The sequence below is a fragment of the Diabrotica undecimpunctata genome, chromosome 8 (genome assembly GCF_040954645.1).
Source record: "Diabrotica undecimpunctata isolate CICGRU chromosome 8, icDiaUnde3, whole genome shotgun sequence".
NCBI lineage: Eukaryota > Metazoa > Arthropoda > Insecta > Coleoptera > Chrysomelidae > Diabrotica > Diabrotica undecimpunctata.
Genome location: NC_092810.1, coordinates 54,570,889 through 54,591,315, shown reverse-complemented (window position 1 = coordinate 54,591,315; position 20,427 = coordinate 54,570,889). Strand labels below are relative to the sequence as shown.

General features: G+C 32.0%; 3 protein-coding genes across 4 annotated transcripts in view; 2 read left to right on the top strand and 1 right to left on the bottom strand.

Moving 5' to 3' along the window:
• Window positions 1–10,375, bottom strand: part of LOC140447566 (uncharacterized) — a 39,871-nt gene extending 29,496 nt beyond the window's left edge. The window contains exon 1 of the mRNA XM_072540282.1: window positions 9,514–10,375. The gene's annotated coding sequence lies outside the window, so the exon portion shown is untranslated. The remainder of the gene's footprint in view (window positions 1–9,513) is intronic.
• Window positions 1,564–2,851, top strand: LOC140448829 (uncharacterized). The gene is made up of 2 exons (XM_072541948.1): window positions 1,564–2,063; window positions 2,197–2,851. Exons 1-2 carry the CDS (start codon window positions 1,564–1,566, stop codon window positions 2,849–2,851), a joined length of 1,155 nt encoding a protein of 384 aa, XP_072398049.1.
• TH1 (negative elongation factor complex member TH1) overlaps window positions 6,445–20,427 on the top strand; it is a 35,756-nt gene continuing 21,773 nt past the window's right edge. For both annotated transcript variants that reach the window (XR_011951608.1, XM_072540287.1), the window contains exons 1-7: window positions 6,445–6,728; window positions 6,899–7,121; window positions 7,189–7,406; window positions 15,205–15,354; window positions 15,411–15,541; window positions 15,946–16,133; window positions 18,267–18,519. Coding sequence is in view for 1 of the 2 variants with exons in the window: in XM_072540287.1 (XP_072396388.1) it covers window positions 6,675–6,728; window positions 6,899–7,121; window positions 7,189–7,406; window positions 15,205–15,354; window positions 15,411–15,541; window positions 15,946–16,133; window positions 18,267–18,519 (1,217 nt within the window). In the remaining variant the exon portion in view is untranslated. The remainder of the gene's footprint in view (window positions 6,729–6,898; window positions 7,122–7,188; window positions 7,407–15,204; window positions 15,355–15,410; window positions 15,542–15,945; window positions 16,134–18,266; window positions 18,520–20,427) is intronic.

Sequence of the window (20,427 nt, the reverse complement as noted above, 5' to 3'; positions counted from 1 at the left end):
TTCGTAGTTCTCTGATTAGGTCGATTAGGATAGGAGCAGAGAACTATCGTAGTTCTCTGATAGGAGTACAATAATCCATAATCTACGCATATCCTCAAAATGTCAAGTCAAAGATATAAATTCAAATTCGCTGGTCGAATAATCTGTTCGCGCGAATTCATCAGATTCATTTGTAAACAACCTATTTTTGTGAAGTAAGTAACGCTGTCGACGATTAAAATATTTCTTGTTCTTATTTTGTACTTGGCATCTAATAGTTTAAAATGCCAGTATTTTGTTTTGAGTGCGGGAAAACTTTTTCCTTTCAATACAATCTGAATAAACATTATCATTAACTTATCATTATCATCCAGATTTAGCCATACGGCTCACACTCCCTCTAAGGGGAAAATTCACTCATCCCAGATACCTACGGTATCAAAAGGATTGGGCTCTGGTGGGACTCTTTCCGTGTTATCGAGCCCTAGGTGACTTGGTATGCTGGAGTATCTCCCAGAAATTTTCGTACACATCTGGACGTTGACAGTAGTACAGCTTTCTGCATGGTCTTGTAGAGATGTTCATTCAGACCTAGCTTTTTTATGTTTCCTAGGAGGTTCTTTGGAATGACTCCAGTAGTAGAGAGAATAATAGGTATTGTCTGGGTACTTTCCATTCTCCACTGTCTTCGGATTTGAATTTCCAGATCCCTGTATTATGCGATTTTTTCGTTCCGTTTAACACGAAGATTATTGTTGTTGGGTATCGCCACATCAATTAATGTTGTTTGTCTCTTTAGTTTATTAACAAGTATGAGATCCATTATGTATGAGATCCAAGTATGAGGTCTATTATGTGCCACTGTTTGATCTGTGAGCACAGTGCGGTCCCAGTATAGCTTGTAGTTGTCATTCTCAAGTATACTCTCAGGAACGTATTGATAATATGGAAGATGGTTTGTTTGAAGAAGTCCCAGTTTGATAGCTATCTCTTGATGAATGATCTTTCCTACTGAGTCGTCATTATCATTATTATTAACTCCGCCTGCATGACGGCTGGGTAAATTGAGTAGTTCAGCTGATATGTTACCGGTCCCAAGCCCGGATAAAGGAGGATGGGGTAGGGGTAACAACCTCGTAAAAAAACCAGGGTTCATCTGGCCCAGATGACAGTACCCTGTAAGGGCTCCTGCCTAGGATTACAGTCGAAGGTCAACGGTGGACGGAGCAAACGAGATTTGCTCGGAGTGGACGAGAGAAATTCAATGGTCCCGAAAGCGAAAGAACCGAGTAAGGGGAAGACTAGTCTCTATAGTCCTGGAAGACAACTAGTCTAAAGGAAGAAAACCTTGATTACAAATTACCCGGTCCTCCAGGTAGGGGGTTAAGACGTCAGTCCGGTTCCCTGTCACTTGTAAAAATTAGAAAAATACCAAAAAGCCTAAAGATTGCCTCGGAATCTCGAACGGATTAAATAAAAAAGGACTTCGGCGACGGAAAAGGATTATAAACATTGGCACCTGGAATGTGCAGAGTATCAGCGGAAAGATGGAAGAAATAACTGAAGAAATATAAAAAACTAGATATGGATACAGTTGTCTTAACCGAAACAAAGAAGAACGGAATAGGTATAGAAAAAGTAAACAATGATGTACATATATTCAGCGGAGTTTCAAAACACGAGAGAGTGAAAAGAGGAGTATCCGTTTTAATACATAAAAAACATAAACATAAAATCACTGACTTTGAAGCAATAGACGAAAATATAATAAAAGTAAACATAACGATGAAAGAAACACCTATTACGATACTTGGGATTTATGCAATCAGTGATGATGAAACTTACACAAACAAAGATGAGTTCTTTGCTAAAGTTAACGACGAAATTACGAAAATTGGAAATAGAAGAGAATTGGTAGTTATGGGAGACCTGAACGGTAGAGTAGGTCGTAAAGTAGATAATAAGGTGGTAGGTCCCTACGGAGAAATAAACCAGAATGATAATGGTGCGAGGCTAATTGAAATATGTAAAAACCATCAATTAAAAATAACCAATGGATTTTTTAAACATAGAGATGTGCACAAGTACACCTAGACCCAAACTACAAGAAATCTAAAATCAATTCTCTGTCCAAGTACAGGACACAAGAGCATACAGAGGAATAACAAGTGGTTCAGATCATTATATCATAAAATCAAAAGTAACCTGTCCACTTAGATGTAAAATAACACATAATCAAACAAATTGTCAACCCCAACAAGAAGAACCTTTGGAAAAAAGAAGTTATACTTTGGATAGTTTGACCCAAGAGAGTACAAGAATACTATATCAACAAAGACTGGATGGCAAACTAATGAATATAACTGAAACATCAACAGTAGAGGAGTTATATAAAAACGTAGTCGTTAGCGTTACAAAAGCTGCAGAAGAAGCACTCGGCTCTAACACTCAAAGACAAAGTGAAAAACTATGGTGGAACAAAGAAATAGAAGCACTCGTAGAAGAGAAAAAGCAAGCGTATATCAGATGGCTAAGCGGTAAACAACAAAAAGATAGAGATGAATACCTGGAACTCAAAGGAATAACAAGAAGAACAACAGTAAAAGCAAAAAAAGAAATGTGGGATAAGAAGTGCCATGAAATTAAAACCTACCTGGGAGGCAGAAAATGTACAGAAACATGGATGTTCCTCAGTAAAATAAGAACTAACGAAAGGAAGAGCACAAACATTCAATTAATATCCACACAAAAATGGGAAAAGTACTATGAGGAACTACTGACAAAAAATAGGGACGAATACTTAACTCAATCACCAACAGAGATTAATATTGAAGGAGAATATATAACAATACAAGTGACAGAAAAACGGTAGGTCTCCAGGACCAGGGGATATCCCAGCCAAACTAATAAAATGTGGATCACAAAAATTGTTTGAAACCGGCATAAACCAATTTATAAATGGTTCGTCCGTACCCGACGAGTGGAAAATTGCTTATATTTCGTCGATCCATAAGAAAGGAGATAAGCTTAAATGTGAAAACTATAGAGGGATATCAGTCACTAGTACATTCAGCCGTTTGTATAGACGAATAATTAGAGACCGCATTGAGAAGGAATACAAAGACCAAGAGGAAGAAGAACAATCCGGTTTTCGAACAGAAAGAAGCTGTACTGATAATATCTTCTGCCTCAAACAACTAATAGAAAAAAAATTAAGCACAAATTAAGAAACCCACCTCATGTTTATTGACTTGCAGAAGGCGTACGATACAGTTCCTGTAAACAAACTCTGGAACGTGTTACGACAGACGAATATTAGTGTCATCTTAATAAAAGCCTTAAGAAATTTGTATGAAGGGTCAACATCACAAATAAAAAATGGAAACAGACTATCGCAAAACTTCCTGGTTAATAAAGGTCTACGTCAGGGGTGTTGTGTATCACCGACCTTGTTTAAAATATATGTAGCAGATGCATTAAAAGAGTGGAAACGAAAATGCAGAGGCATGGGCGTAGACCTTGGAGAGATTTGCTTGTATACATTGCAGTTTGCTGATGACCAGGTTGTTATAGCAAACGATAAAGGTGATCTGGAGTACATGGTAAGGAAATTACAAGAAGAATATAGAAAGTGGGGACTAGAAATTAATACAAAGAAAACAAAATACCTACCAATAGGTACCGAACTATCGAACATCACATTAGAAAATAACGAAATCATCATGCCCTGCGACCATTACACATACCTAGCAATCGTTTTTAACACAACGGGGAAAGATGATGATAAAGAAATAAAGAGAAGAATAACATAATCCAGAAAAACAATAGGTTGTCTAAACAGCGTACTGTGGAGTCATGAAATAGGAAAAAGAAGAAAACACAATATCTACGAATCTCTTATTAAAAGCAGTCTATTGTACGGAGCGGAAACTTGGCGAATAACCGAAAACAACAGAAGAAAACTGGAGGCAGTAGAAATGGACGCTTTTAGAAGATCAGTAGGAGTGTCACGCAGAGAGAGAATACGTAATGATGAGATAAGACAGCGAATAGGGGTTGACGGCTCTCTAACAACAGACATAGAAAGAAAACAGCTGATATGATACGGACACGTCCAGAGGATGGATAACTCAAGACTTCCAAAATTAATTATGCAATGTATACCACCAAACCGCAGAAAGAAAGAAAGACCCAAGAAATCTTGGAGAGAGGGAGTAACGAAGGCGATGAGCACAAGAGATCTTAGAGAGGGCCAATGGGATAATAGAGTGTCATGGAAATTAGGCAATGTATACCACCAAACCGCAGAAAGAGAGAAAGACCCAAGAAATCTTGGAGAGAGGGAGTAACGAAGGCGATGAGCACAAGAGATCTTAGAGAGGGCCAATGGGATAATAGAGTGTCATGGAAATTAGGCATTGGACAACGTCGCAAGACGTTTTAAAACCGATTGATATATATATATATATATATATATATATATATATATATATATATATATATATATATATATATATATAACATTCCAGAACTGTACATAATAAGGAACCTAAGAATATTGCATATATCTATGATACAAAGTATTCATGTGTTGATTGTAATGTTAACTTTAAATTTAATAATGACTTGAGAAAACATTTGGTTGATAATCATAATTTCGAGAATGTTGTGGAAGAATTATATTTTAAAACTCATATGAGTATGTATAATTATCATCTTTTTTTAACGAATCTTCTTCTAAATGTTTAAATTTTTTAGATTTCACTCAATGGCTTTTGCAAGTACAACTCTGAATAAAGTTCAGTATGTCAAATCTACTGTTAAAAGAAAAAGATCTGTAAACAAATTTGAAAAACAATATTATGAGTGTAGGCATTCACATGTAGAAACAGGAAAGAGAAGCATGATTTAAAAATGAAACGAAAAAGAAAATTGAAATCACATGGATCTTGTAAATTATAAAAGTCATGTGTAAGCCAAATTATTTTAAAAAGAAATTAGGAATCGGATGAGTGTTTTATTACATATTACAAGTCACATTATTTACATGGTGAAGATATACAACATTTGCAGATTACAAAGGGAGATAAGGATATAATTGCTCCTAAACTTATTTTAGGAGTTCCTGCGAAAGAGAACATAGGTTTTGAAAATAATGATTTTTGTTTAATAATTATGAACGATGTTCAGAGAAAAACTTTATTGGATTTTGGAAATACTTTAGTAACAAAAGATGGTACTCATAGCTTAAATAGTTATGATTTTGAACTCACGACTTTGCTTGTCTTGGATGAAGATAAAAGAGGTTTTCCTGTAGCCATTTTTTTTTTGGAAATAATAACAGGTAAAATTACTTCTAAGGTTTTCATGTCAGATATAACTGAAACTTATTTTAATGCCTGGTGCTTTGTTATAGGATCCGTAGAAAAAGACTGTTGTGTTCATGGCACGTAGACAGAGCATGGCAGTCAAATTGATTAAAAATAATAAATAAAGAGAAAAGGTCTTGGTTCTACAAAACCCTAAAATATTTTCAAAACTTACTAAACGTAGATATTTTTAATCTAAAATTCAATGAATTTGTTTAAACTCTTTTACAAGATAACGATACAAAAGTTTTTGGAAAATACATTCAAACACATTACTTACTTATTACTAAGCAATGGGCATATTGCCACCGAATTGGTTGTGTAAATACAAATATGCACTTGGAAAACTTTCATAAAATAATTAAATATCATTATTTAGAAGGAAAAAAAAATAAAAAGATTAGACAAAACTATTAACCAATTAATGCTCTTTATATGTGATAAAACTGTTGAGAGAATAATTTATTTAAAGAAAGATAAAAATCTATCTAAACCAGAGGAAAATTACAATATAGCAGAAATATAAACAGACATTTCAGAATTATCGCAATTGGGTACCACTAACAATAGCAGTCATAATATTAAAGAAAAAATTACAAACAACTGCCTACAAATCATGGACAGAATTGAAAAAGATAAGTTAAGCAAAGAACAACTAGAGTTGAAACACTCTAATATAGTGATTGCTTTAGCCTCTGTAAAACCCGTAAAACCAATCAACATTTTTGAAACAAGTAAGGATAGTTTAAATGAACCTGCTAATAAAAAAAATATTAAACATAAATCATCCCATTCAACAAAAAAAAAGAAGTATCTCAAAAAGAACTTCTATTCAAAGGCTTCTACAAGCGAAAATGATAATGAAAATAAATGAATTTGTAAATAATGAATTAATTATTTCCAAGGATTGTAAATATGATCATGAATATATGAGGCGCTCAGTGCCAAAGTGAACAAAGCGACAATTTGGAGATTTGCTGAATACGCTCTTAAATTAGTCCATATTACTTAATGACATGAAAATAAGAAAGAACAAAGTAAATAAATAGTGAATTTTATGGTTAGAATTTAGAACTTAGAACATATATAATATATATTTGTTATTAAAGTTTACTTAGACACTGTAGTAGCAACGAATATAAGTTGGAGTCACTTCTTTGTTCAAATTTCAGCTTGTAATTATGGTCTCCTTTTACCCTTAGCTTTACCGAATTTTCTCGTTTACAAAATGTCTCACCTGTTTGGTAAAGAAATAAATTCATAGGCATTTATTCTGTTAGTTTTTAACATTCACTTCAGTCTAAAGAAGAATAGCAGAAATTAAATATGGAAGAAGATTACGATGATAGGCCTTGGGATGGTGGTGATCGGCACGATGATGTAAGTAAAAGAAAAATGATTTTCTTGTATTTTAAGTTATTTTTCAATTTAATCAATTATATTTACATATTGTTACTTATATTACCCCTTTCTATCAAACAGGAGTCTATTATTCGCCTCTTATTTTTCATATCCTGTACATTCATTAATTCAATATATTTTACTTTTAGTCTGATGCTGGGGATGAACCAGAAAATCCAGAACAAGTTCTGGCAGAATGTGCAGAGAAATTCTCAACCCCAGATTATATTATGGAACCAGGCATTTTTTCACAGTTAAAGCGTTATTTTCAGTCTGGAGGAAATCCACTACAAGTTATTGAAGAATTATCACAAAATTATACTGCTGTGGCACAAATGGCAAATTTAATAGCAGAATGGCTTATAATTGGGGGTAAGTAGTACCTATACTATGAAAGTTAGAACTTAAGTTTTATTTGCCAATAATTTTATTATTTTAGGAGTGAAAGTAACAGATGTTCAAGCTATGGTAGAAAACCATTTGAAAGAAATGATTTTAAAAACTTTTGACCCTAAGAAGGCAGACACTATATTTACAGAAGAAGGAGAAACACCCGCTTGGTTAACACAATTAATAGAACACCCTACATGGAGATCTTTGATTTATAGATTGGCAGAAGAATATCCAGATTGTCTTATGTTGAATTTTACTATTAAAGTAAGTTTAATTGTTCTTTATTTATAGTTGAAACTATCATCATTGCCATGTCATCAAAGTCAGAAAAATGTATGTTGTTGTTGAAATTATTGTATTTTATAGTACAGATTATCATATTTACTTGGATTCTACTGAACAAGAAATTGACAAAGTAGAAAAAATAATATATTTAATTTTTTGTAAAAGAAAAAACGAAGACAAATAAACAAACAAATATAATAGATAAACAAATTATTTAAGAGAAAAAAACTCAAAAAATAAAAAATATGCACTATTTAGTTAATGTGAACTCAACATCTTGCAGTTGAGAACTCTTTTGCAAATATACTGATGTATATTTAAATTCCTAGACACAATACATGTTGTTAATGTTGACAAATTTTGTAATATCTTGTGGATCATTTGTTTCAACATTAGTTTGTCTAAAATATTGTGGTTCCATGTAAGTAAGCAATTGATCTTTATATAAATAAATATAAGGTTGAATGCTCGAATAAATGAACTTTGATCAGATAAAAGGCATATATCGAGCACAGTTTAATTAAATCTTGCCCAAGTACTTTCGATCCCTAGATCATCTTCAGGGGCATTTCGTCAATTGTGGCCTATCCGGCAAGAACAAGATGTCATAAACATATAATTGTACATTACACTACACTACAAATAGACAAACAAACACTTTAAAATAATTTAAGGAGGGCTACATTGCTTGAAGAAGTCGGAGACAGAATGTCTCCGACTTCTTCAAGCAATGTAGCCCTCCTTAAATTATTTTAAAGTGTTTGTTTGTCTATGTGTAGTGTAGTGTAATGTACAATTATATGTTTATGACATCTTGTTCTTGCCGGATAGGCCACAATTGACGAAATGCCCCTGAAGATGATCTAGGGATCGAAAGTACTTGGGCAAGATTTAATTAAACTGTGCTCGATATATGCCTTTTATCTGATCAAATGATCTTTATATGTTGTGATCATTTCACTGTGCAAATTTATGATAACTACTTTATCGCTTTGGAAAAATTTATTTAATTGCACAAATTTTGGTAAAACCCATTCCAAAATTTTATTTTGCTTGTATCAAGTTAACATGTTGATGTTTTATAGTTTATTCGTCTTCCGGGTTTGGACCGTGTCATTTGTGAGTGACCCAAAAGTGGGTTCATCTCGACGTTTCGCTACAATTGTATGTAGCTTCTTCAGGAGAACAAAAAAGAAAAACAAGAGACAGGAAGATGGGTAGTTAGCTACGGTAACTCAGTTACTCAACGCAACTGTGTTACCGTAGCTACCGTAGCTAACTACCCATCTTCCTGTCTCTTGTTTTTCTTTTTTGTTCTCCTGAAGAAGCTACATACAATTGTAGCGAAACGTCGAGATGAACCCACTTTTGGGTCACTCACCAATGACACGGTCCAAACCCGGAAGACGAATAAACTATAATTCTGACTCTGGCCGTGGAAGCCTACGATTTCATATGTTGATGTTTAGCTCCCAAGAAATGTTTTTTTTTTAACTGTTAGATGAGATACTCAAGATAATATCTAAAAGAGGATGATCATAGCATTAACAGAATTATAATATATTTTACTATTATGGTATATGGTTTTCGGCCATGGCGGCCGATCATGACGGTTCCTCATCTTTACTGAAAGAAAATGTAGTAATGAAATGCTGTAACAAATCGTGTGCAGTGTATGTCTGTAAAATATGTTTTTCTATTTATCATAAAAGTTGTGCTGAACGGGCAAAAGGCAAAATTATCCTAGAAAATGGAAATAAAATCATTTGCTGTAAAAGTGAGGTTAGTTTACCACGAAATGCCGATCAAAAAATTGACTCACTAGAATTGGAAAACAAGTATTTACAGAAATTGTTAGGTGAAGTAAGAGACAAAAATAATGTGTTACACATAAATAATCAATTATTGCTAGACAAGATTAAAACTATGGAAAAAAATGAAACTGTAAACAAAGGAGTGAATACTGCCATGATGGCCGGAATCGTAAGTGTAAACTCAAAAGAGTCTTTAACTGTTGTAGATACTACAGATAATATAGATGCAAATAATAGTTACAAAGCTAAGTTAGTACAACCTAAAACCTTACCATCCTCGTCTTCCTCTTCCTCTTCTCATAAAGTACATAAACATAACCCTCAAAATAAAGTTTTCACTCAGCAAGAAGTAAACAGTGCAGTTTTGCAGGCACAGATTACAAATAACATGCAAGATATCCAACAATTAGGGAATCACATATGCACACCAAATAAAAATAATGAGTGGCAAGTAGCCAAACGCAGAACCCGTCGCTTTGTGGTGGGCTGAAATGAAAATACTTCCCAGGTTCAAGCAGTTCCAAAATTTATATCATTTCATGTCACTAGGCTTACTCCAGGAACTAAACCTGAGCAACTGAAGGCCTTATTGGAGCCAAATTTCCCAGGCGTAAAGTGTGAAGAGCATTCATCATCCCACCCGGAATATTATGCCTCAATGAAAGTTACCATCAGACAAGACAATTGTAGAGAAGCATGGAAACGAGAGGCTTGGCCAAACGGAGCAGTAGTCTCGAGGTTTTTCATGAAAAAGAGGATGCCACCAATATAGGAGGATCCTCAGTTATAAAGAGCAGTATCATCCATCAAAATGCTCAATCAGTGGGAAATTGTATGGATACAATCCAAGAAGAAATCTTACAACATAAAGAGTGCATCGCAGTTTGTTTAAGTGAACATTGGAAATCAAATACCCAATTACAAAATCACAATGTTATGGGTTTCAAATTAGTCTCTGCCTTCTGTAGAGATGAAGGCGAACATGGGGGCACAGCAATCTATATAAAAGAAAGCTTATCATGGATGATAAGAAAAGATGTAAGTGCTAAGGCAAAAACATATGTTTTTGAATGTTCATGTGTAGAAGTGTGTTTTTTAAATTGCAAAATTTTAATTCTTTGTATATATCATACTCCAAAGTCTTGTGTGCAGGAATTTTTAGATATTCTAGAAAATGTTTTAATGTATATTTCAGGTGAGAGCACTCTAGTTTTTATTGCAGGTTATTTTAATATAGATTTGAGGAGTCAAACTAAAGATAAAACAGACTTTCTCTATTTATTACAAACATTTAATATATTTCCATCAGTTTCTGAATATACTCGCATATGTAGAGCTACAAAGACATGCATTGATAGCATTTTACAAACTGTGAACTTTATGTAGCAGAAGTATAAGATACTCATATTTCTGATCATCTTGGTCAAAAAATAACTTTCAGTATTAATGTAAACAAAAAAGAAAATATAAAAATTAGGAAAAGAATTTTTGATTCCCACAGTAAAGAAAATTTTAGGCAAATGCTCCAAGATGAAGACTGGGAGGAGCTTTTTTCAGTATCAAATTGGGATATAGAAAAGCAATGGGTTGTATTTATGAAAACCATTTCTTTGTTATTTGACCAATGCTTTCCAGAAAAAAATATAAATAAACATAGAAGATGTATCAAATACTATAATACAAATGAAATAAATCAATATAAAAGTCGCTTAGACCTTTTGCTAATGTTAAGTAGAGTAGGTGACCATTACAAAGATGAGTACAAACAAACAAAACGTCAGTATAATAAATTGCTTGTGGATTGTGGAAGAAATATATAATAGTCAAAACAAGTCAAAAAGTCTATGGAAAATCGTTAAAGAAATCACACAGGTAAATTGTATCAATAATAATGTAGCTATACTAGGAGATCCAGTCATGGTCAGTAATAATTTTAATGAATATTTTTTAAATGCTGCTACACATCTTTTAGAAAATATACCAAAAATAGAATTCAGCACCAAAATACAGTTTAACAAAAACTCATTTTTTCTAATGCCAGTAACTATAAATGAAATAATTGAATTAATTAGAAAATTGAAAAATAAATTCACTTCAGGTTATGATGGGATACCTACAAATATAATAAAACTGTGTGCATATGAGCTAGCTATACCATTATGTCATATAATAAACAATACCTTCATAAATGGGATATTTCCAGTCAACTTAAAAGTAGCTGTAGTAAAACCAGTTTATAAAAAAGGTGATGCCACTCTACTAGAAAATTATCGTCTATAAGCCTCTTACCATCATTCTCTAAGGTTTTTGAAACAGTCATGTGTGTCAGGCTTCTCAGTTTTTGCTATAGTGAGGGACTGTTATGCCATGCACAACATGGGTACCTTAAGGGAAAATCTATAGAGACTGCCATTTATGATTTTATAACAAAGGTAAATGAGGGTTATGAAAACAAATATATATCCATGGGCATATTTTTAGATTTATCAAAGGCATTTGATACTTTAAATCACAAAATACTAATGGAAAAGCTTTACAGATATGGCATTAGAGGGCCAGGTTATAATTGGATAAAATCATACCTATCAAACAGAAAACAGAAAGTAAAATTGGAGTATGAGGGAAGAAATTGCTTCTCTGATGAAGGACTCATTATGGGTCCTCTACTCTTTGTTTTTTATGTAAATGATTTAGCTTTGGACATTACAGATAACAATCAGAATACTCTTATTGTGAAATTTGCAGATGACACATAACATTTTAACTATAGGGTCATCCTTGAATAATTTATTGAATATCGCTAATAATAGATTAGATAAAGCACAGAGATGGCTCAATATGAATAAACTCATACTGAACAGAGAAAAAACAAATATCTGTTTCGTCACTAAAAATAATAATAGTACCTTACCAGAATCTGTCTCAATTCAATCGCAAATGGTTACTCTAAACCAAAACACAAAATTTCTGGGGGTACATATTGACCAAAATTTAGATTTTGGAGTGCATATAAATGAGATCTGTAACAGGTTAGCATCTATGCTACTCTTTCAGAATAACAGCAAATTATTTGGACGAAAAATGTAAACGAGTTGTATATTTTTCAAATTTTCATTCTGTAATGCGATTTGGAATAGTTTTCTGGGGGGGGAGTGGTAACGCTGAACAGGTTTTTATATTACAAAAAAGAGCAATCAGAACTCTACTTAACTTGAAATACAGGGATTCATGTAGAGGTAATTTCAAAAACTAAACATAGTAACAATGGCTGGAACATATATATATATATATATATATATATATATATATATATATATATATATATATATATATAAATATATATATATATATATATATATATATATATATATATATATATATATATATATATATATATATATATATATATATATGAATGCCTACTTTTCATTTTTAAAAATAGGCATAAATTCTTGAAACACATAACAAACCATAATACTAATACACGAAACAATCTCATAAACTATAATATACCAATACATAGACTAACAGCATCTGAGAAAATCACAGAATATGCCTGTATTAAATTCTTTAATAAACGACCTTACAGCATCAAAATAGAAACTGACATAAATAAATATAGAAAGTGTGTTCAACAGTTGCTCATAGACCTTGAACCCTACAAAGTGGAAGAATACCTTCAAGTTGACCTGCAGGGAGACTGAGGGCACTTATATGAATCTAAATGTCACTGTTATTATCCTTATATTTTAATATTACTTTTATGTTAAGTGTAGGTTGTTACAGCAACCATTATAAATTGTAATTGACACCATTCTCTCTATTGACAATTTATATTTGTGTGTAACTTGTGAATCCTGAGAATAAAGCTTTTTTCTATTCTATTCTATTCTATGAATACATACTATCTTATGTTGCAGACAAAGTTAAAATTATCGTATAAAATGATAATTATTGTAGACTCGAATTTACAATTTTGTGAACCTGAAACACTCATTTTGTCACATCAATCTTGAATCAATGAAATCAGGCATTAAATTCGCTTTGGCGTATTCTCATAGCAAGACAGAGTTAAACTAGTTTTTGCATTAGTAAAATAGTTGGGAGTATTTATTGTTTTTCTTCTAACAGTCATTTTTAATACTTTATATTGAATTAAGTCTGAAATTAAAATAGATAATGTTTTAAGGATTTATTTTTTTTTGAGAAGGTTCTTGAGGTTTTGTCTATACCTGGCAATGCAGGCATGTTATTTTAAACAAGTTAAATTCAATCGGAAACATTCAGGTTTCCATCAGAAGGAGAGGAAGAAATATGATTATTATAATATATATATATATATATATATATATATATATATATATATATATATATATATATTATATCACGCTTATTTTGTAATACTAACGATACATTTTTTCCATAGCTGTATATCACAGCATGTCCACATGACAAGCTCAAATGATAGTTCTGGTCATTGTCATGTATAAAGTCCATTAGCAATATTTATTCTACATTAAAAATTGTAAAAAGGTATCCAGCTAAAATGTAGCTATGACTACCACAGCCATTGCTATATCTTGGCAAGGAAAAAAGGAGTACAGGGCCCATCTAGCATATTTTATTGTTAATTAATTGCTCTTGATTGGTATATTATCCGATCCCCAAAAGCTACCTTATCATCCCCTAGCTCAAAACACACCCTGGGAAAACCGAGATATTAGCCAAAAAACTAACCACAAGGAAAAGCTAGCATAGCCCTAGCTATATCTTGGCAATGAATAAGACTACAGAGCCCATCTTGGCAGCATATTTTATTGCTAATTAATTACTATTGATTGGTACATTGATCAATCCCAAAAACTCAACCACCGTAAATACATCTTACCTGCCGAAGTTGAGACCCTACTGGTTGTTAGATACTTAGTATCAATTTTATGCTTTTCAGGAAAAATTATGTATTTAATAATTAAAACCAGTTCATACATGATTTTTATTTAATTTATTGATGCAGTTCAACAATGCTTTTTATTGCTTCACCCTTTTCCAAAACACAAAAAATATTTTAGCTTCATACTTAAACTACAATACTCATTGTTTCTAGGAAGTACAGTACTCAAGTGCTAACTTTACCGACATTATTTGTTTGGTAATACCTTATTTAATTTGCTGGTGACGAATATGTACAACTTTTCATTCAATCTGCTTGTCATATATAATAAAATATAGAAATAACTCTCTTTATTTTTAATAAATCAAGAAGTTTCTTTATTCTTTTAGAGAAAGAAGACGAAAAATATTTATCATGACTTTTCTTGCCAAATATAAATTTTATAAGAATTAATAAAGTAAATAAAAATAAATAAACAGACAGAAAGAAAACACCTCCTCTTTAACTCAGTTCTTAAAAGCATTATACTCTATGGATGTGAAGCATGGCAGCTAAACATATCCCTATAATGTCGATTATTGCTCTTAGAAATGGATATCTGGCGAAGATCTGCCAGGAAATCAAGACTGGAAAAAACACCCATAGACCAAATACAACAAAATTAAACAACTATTATTGAGAAAATTGATTGCAGATAACTTATTTGTTATGGTCATGTCCAAAGAATGGATGATAGATGACTTTCTAAGTAAATGATAAAATGGGTACTTGAAAGAAGGAAAACCAAAACATACATCGTTAGGAGGCGTTCAAAGAGCAATGTTGGAGAGGAATCTTCAGGGTGAAGATTGGAATGACAGGCGAGAATGATAACTAGGAACCGGAAGTTATCAGACACTATGAAAACTGGATGAAAGAAAAAATAATAAGTGTGAAAGAACCTAAATTGTCTGAATGACAAATATCAGTTGAAGAAGTTTCTTTTAATATGTTGTATTATTTGTATTTTTACACTGTAGTTTATACTGTAAACATCATATTTTATTTTCCCTAATTGTGCAACATTTTCTAGCTTATTTCCGATGCCGGTTTTCAAGGAGAAATAACCAGCATTTCTACAGCTGCTCAACAACTGGAAGTATTTTCAAGAGTTCTCAAAACATCCATCACAAGTTTTCTTAGCAATCCAGAAGAATGGCAAAATACTAGTAAAGAATGTGCTGTAAGTTTAACTCCAAAATAAGTTTATAATTTTTAGACCAATGTTTTTTTTTTCAGAAAATGGTGTGCCATGGACAACATACATATGTATATAGCCAAGTGATTATTCATATTTTGGCTCGTGAGTCAAAGGGAGGAAGTAGCATGAAAAGATTATCACAAGAGATTACTAAATGTGCTCAAAAGAAGTAAGTTAAATGTATCACTCAATGTGATCATGATCAATGTGATCACAAATTTAAACAGTCCTTTTCAATTTTCAAAGAATATAATATAAGAATATAGTTAATAGTTTTTTTATTATTTTTTTTGTGACACAATATAGACCTCATATGTTTTTTTTTGGTTACACTGATGTTCACTTAATATAATGAATTCTATATGGATCTCGTGAAAGTGGAGTATTTTAGTTAGACACTGAGTTTATCACATATTCCATTGTGAAATTTAAAATCAGTGATGAAATTATATTAAAAGCAAAAAACTGAGGTTAAACTGCCTTACATTTGTTTTTCTTCTTCTTCACGTATTCCTTATGCCCTATAATAGCGTTGGAATATTTGTTTATAAACACTAAAATACACTTTTTTAGTGGAAATGATGTTACTCCTATTACAATGGCATTAAATGGAGCATCTGGTTACCCTACTGCCTGTCAAGCGCTGACTGCGATGTTGTCTAAGAATACATTGAATCCAGCAGATATAACAGTTTTATATAGAAATTATAGCGGTCCGGACCCACCACCTATTGATCTCGTCAGGACACCACAATTTTTAGGTAATACATTTTTTTTTGTTGTGAATTATATTTTTTTACTAATTAACAAATGCTTATAGAATAGAATAGAATAAAATAAAAATATGCTTTATTGTCACTGAAAATTGTACTATATTATAGACAAAGCTTAGGAAAGTACAAAATTATAATAATAACAATAACAATTAAAATTTACTAAAATTAGATAAATCGTCAATATCACAGAATAAAACATAATAAAATAAAAACATAATAAAATAAAATATACAATCCATTGCAAAATTTCACTAAATTACAAATTGAATAATAAAACCGTACGAACTAGTTTATGAATAAGTTTAAGCTGCTGCAATATATATATAAAAATACTTTGTTGCTTGTACCTAAACGCACTGTACTTTCTTAATTATTCGTTAAGTAAGGCTTCCACTGAATAATAAGGTCTTTCAGATAGATAGGTTTTTGTCAATTTACGGAACTTAAGGGCAGAAGTTGTAAATTTAAGTTGCAATGGGAGATGGTTGTATAATTTTTTTACCGAAAATAATATAGATTTCGGTAAGATAGTTTCGAAACCAATTCAGATTTCTGCTTTAATCTGGAGCCTTCTAAAAATTGCAAGACATGGCCAGACGATGATAAAGATATTAAAAAGAGACATGGGGAATCTAAAATTTGCATTCCACGACATGTCTATTCATCTAGGCAGAAATCCTAACGAATTTGTTTCTCGTACTCATACAGAGTAGATCCGAATAAAATGAAAAAGACAGAAAAGATTTGATTTCACGTTCAAAGCGTCTATGTATCTATTGATACGTATTTCGACTTAAAAAGTCTCATCAGAATAGTTATTCATAGCCGTTCTTAACGTGAAAAATAATCTTCTCTGTCTTATTAGAAGTAACAATAACATGACTTCGTTATGGACGCAATAGCGACATCTGATAGAAAAATCGGTAAGATAGTTTCGAAACAAATTCAGATTTCTGCTTTAATCTGGAGCCTTCTAAAAATTGCAAGACATGGCCAGACGATGATAAAGATATTAAAAAGAGACATGGGGAATCTAAAATTTGCATTCCACGACATGTCTATTCATCTAGGTAGAAATCCTAACGAATTTGTTTCTCGTACTCATACAGAGTAGATCCGAATAAAATGAAAAAGACAGAAAAGATTTGATTGAATATAGATTTCTTTACTAACTCAGTGGATGGGATCGGTAAATACACATGAAAGCTTGAACTTCTGGTGGAGTAGTCATGCCTACGTTTTGCTGGAAAAAAACTGAAATCTATTAACTGAAATAATTTTAGTTTAGATGTCATATTACCAGTAGATCTACTTTCTATTGGAATACTGATTAGACCAATTTACTTTCATACTTCTACTTGCACAGTAAAATATTCGTTGTCACAATAATCCAAAACAGTCGTATATTCGTGGAATAACCTATACCTCGTTATTTTATTTCTAATTTTTGTTAAGAATACGATTTTAATTTGAATAAAATGTTTTATTTCAGTTACATTTCCGTTTCTAATTGTATTGCCAAATGCAGAAATAAATATATTAGTTTATGAGTTTATTACTAAAAAAAGTTAAAATACAAGAATGCATGAGAAGAACCATAAGGGATGAATCCAAAAATTTATGTAATAATAGATTAAGGAAAACGCAAAAAAATTGTAAAATTAGCAGTAAAACTTTATTATTGTGAGTTAGAAATCTTTTATTTTATTTACTATTATCGCAAATACGATTAAAACAATTACAAAGTTATTTTACCGACTTTTCTATAATTTTCGCAACATAATTGTTACTTTTAGGTAAAAATAGTCACTTCCATGTTACGTAACGTTTAGGTAGGGTGAAGGGGTCGTGTAAAACGTTACTGTGCGTTACATGGGGGAGGGGAGGAGTCAAAAATCTTCAAAAATTGCGTTACTTATTACTTAACGTTATAAAGTTCTTTGAGGGCACGTCTTTCTGAAAGACTGATATTTGACGGTGGGGGTTTGGAAGTATGGAGAATTCTGGCGATATCTTGTCCGGCAACTTCGGATTGGTCGGAAGGAAGATGAGTATTCAATTCTATATAGATCCACATACATCTAGAAAATATAAAAATAATTTTGGATTTTGTTTCAGAGCTTCTGATTGATTCCCTGTTTAAGCCAGGTGTTAAATTAAACCCCGATTATAAGCCAAAGTATATTCACTTGCTGGCTTATGCATCAAGTGTGTCAGAAGTTCAACCGAAGAAAGGACAAAAGAGGATCTCAAATAAAGACGAATTGCAACCTACCATTCGAGCTGTAGAAACTGTACATAGTATCTGCAATGGTAATAAAGGAAGTTCAGAATTGATAGCCGAACTGTCTATTATTTACCAATCATTAAAGTAAGTAAAATAATCACATCATAAATTATTTTACATATTTTTACTGCTGTTCATTGTAATACTCCTATCCGTTTTCATTTCACTGAAATGAAATCAGAATTGTCTTGCTCTGGGCAATTAACTATATCCTAACATAAAAACTATGAACTAAGTATATTGGCATTTTAGTGTTTTAGCCGTAAAAATTCTTTTACTTTTATACCTAGACAGTGTAGCTTAGACAATATACAACACAGGTAAAACTCTCCCGCTTAGGGATAGCTGCCAAGCTAAACACATCACAAAAGTGATGAATAGAACACCCCATATATATACAGTGTGACCCATTTAGAATGGAAACACCTTTATAAAATTTGAAGTTGTTAACCGATTTTAACCAAATTATTTTTTAATGTCATGTAATAAAAGGTCTATTGTGGGACAAAATATGAAATATTTAGTTACATTTTCAGGCCATTCTACGATACTTTTTCTTCGTCGAAAATGGAGAATTTGTATTAGCGATTTTTTTATTAAAAAAATCTCTACGCCACTGGATTTAGAGTGGCTTCAAATAGCTATGACAAAAATTTCATTAAAATATATTTATTAATAACGAAGTTATGACAACTTAAAATTTTAAAACTCACTAAGCTATGAGTCAAAAAAGAACACCCTGTGCCGACAGATAACCATAAAACTAATTATTTTTCAAATAATTTTAATAATAAACCACTACTAGATAAAAAAATGTTTAAAATAGCATAAAAATTTAATGCAAGTAACGCACTTACTTAATTATTAACTGTACTTGCTACATCAATTTCAGTGCTAGCATAAATTTATGCATAATATCTGCAACAATATTTACTTCAAATTCTTTTAATATTTTGTGTCATGGCTGCAAGATTAAGTTTGAGAGAAAAAATTGAAATTATACGTCTTTTGGGAGATAACGATAGAAGTGCCAGGGAAGTTTGTACAATATTTAATGACAGACATGTGGATCGTCCTAATATTAGCTGCGGTACGGTAAACAAAATAAATAGAATATTTAATGAATATGGTGCAGTATAAAAACTAATTTTAAAAAATAACCCGTTACAAAGAGGAAGAGGACATGATCAAATCATTTTAGATCATTTCAGAAATAGCCCTAATGCCAGTTTAAGGAATGCTAGTTTATATTTGAATGTGCCTCGATAGAGTATTCGATGATGTCTTAAGGTAAATAATATTAAACCTTTCAAACTAAAATTCTTACACACATTACAAGAAGGCAACGAAGCAAAACGTTTAGAATGTTGTTTATGGGCCCAAGGGGAATATTTAAACAATATAAATTTTCTAAAAAACGTGTTGTTTACCGACGAAGCCAGTTTCACTACATGGAGTAGTATCATCACAGAATTATCGCTATTGGACAGCAGATAATCCCCATTGGGTAATAAACTGTAAAAGCCAGTATTCTCAAAAAATAAATGTCTGGTGTGGTATAGTGAACGAGCGAGTTATTGGTCCTTTCTTTTTTGAAGAAAACTTGAACTCACAGAACTTTTTAGAATTTTTAAACACCGACTTGTGGGATGCTATTCATGAGCTCCCAATTAATGAACGATTAAATCTTTATATCCAGTTAGATGGGTGTTCTGTTCATTACGCCAGAACCGTGAAGCAATGGCTAAATGAAAATTTTCCGATAGGCCGGGGTAGTCCGTTGATAGATTGGCCACCCAGATCTTCAGATCTCACAATTTTAGACTTCTTTCTCTGGGGAGTTATCAAACAAAAAGTTTACCAAACCCGTGCAAGAGACGTAAACGAACTTCGTGCAAGAAATCGACAGGCATGTGCAGAAATTACTCCCCAACAACTAAGAAATGTAATTAGAAATATTCATAAACGCTAAGACAAATGTACCCAATTAGA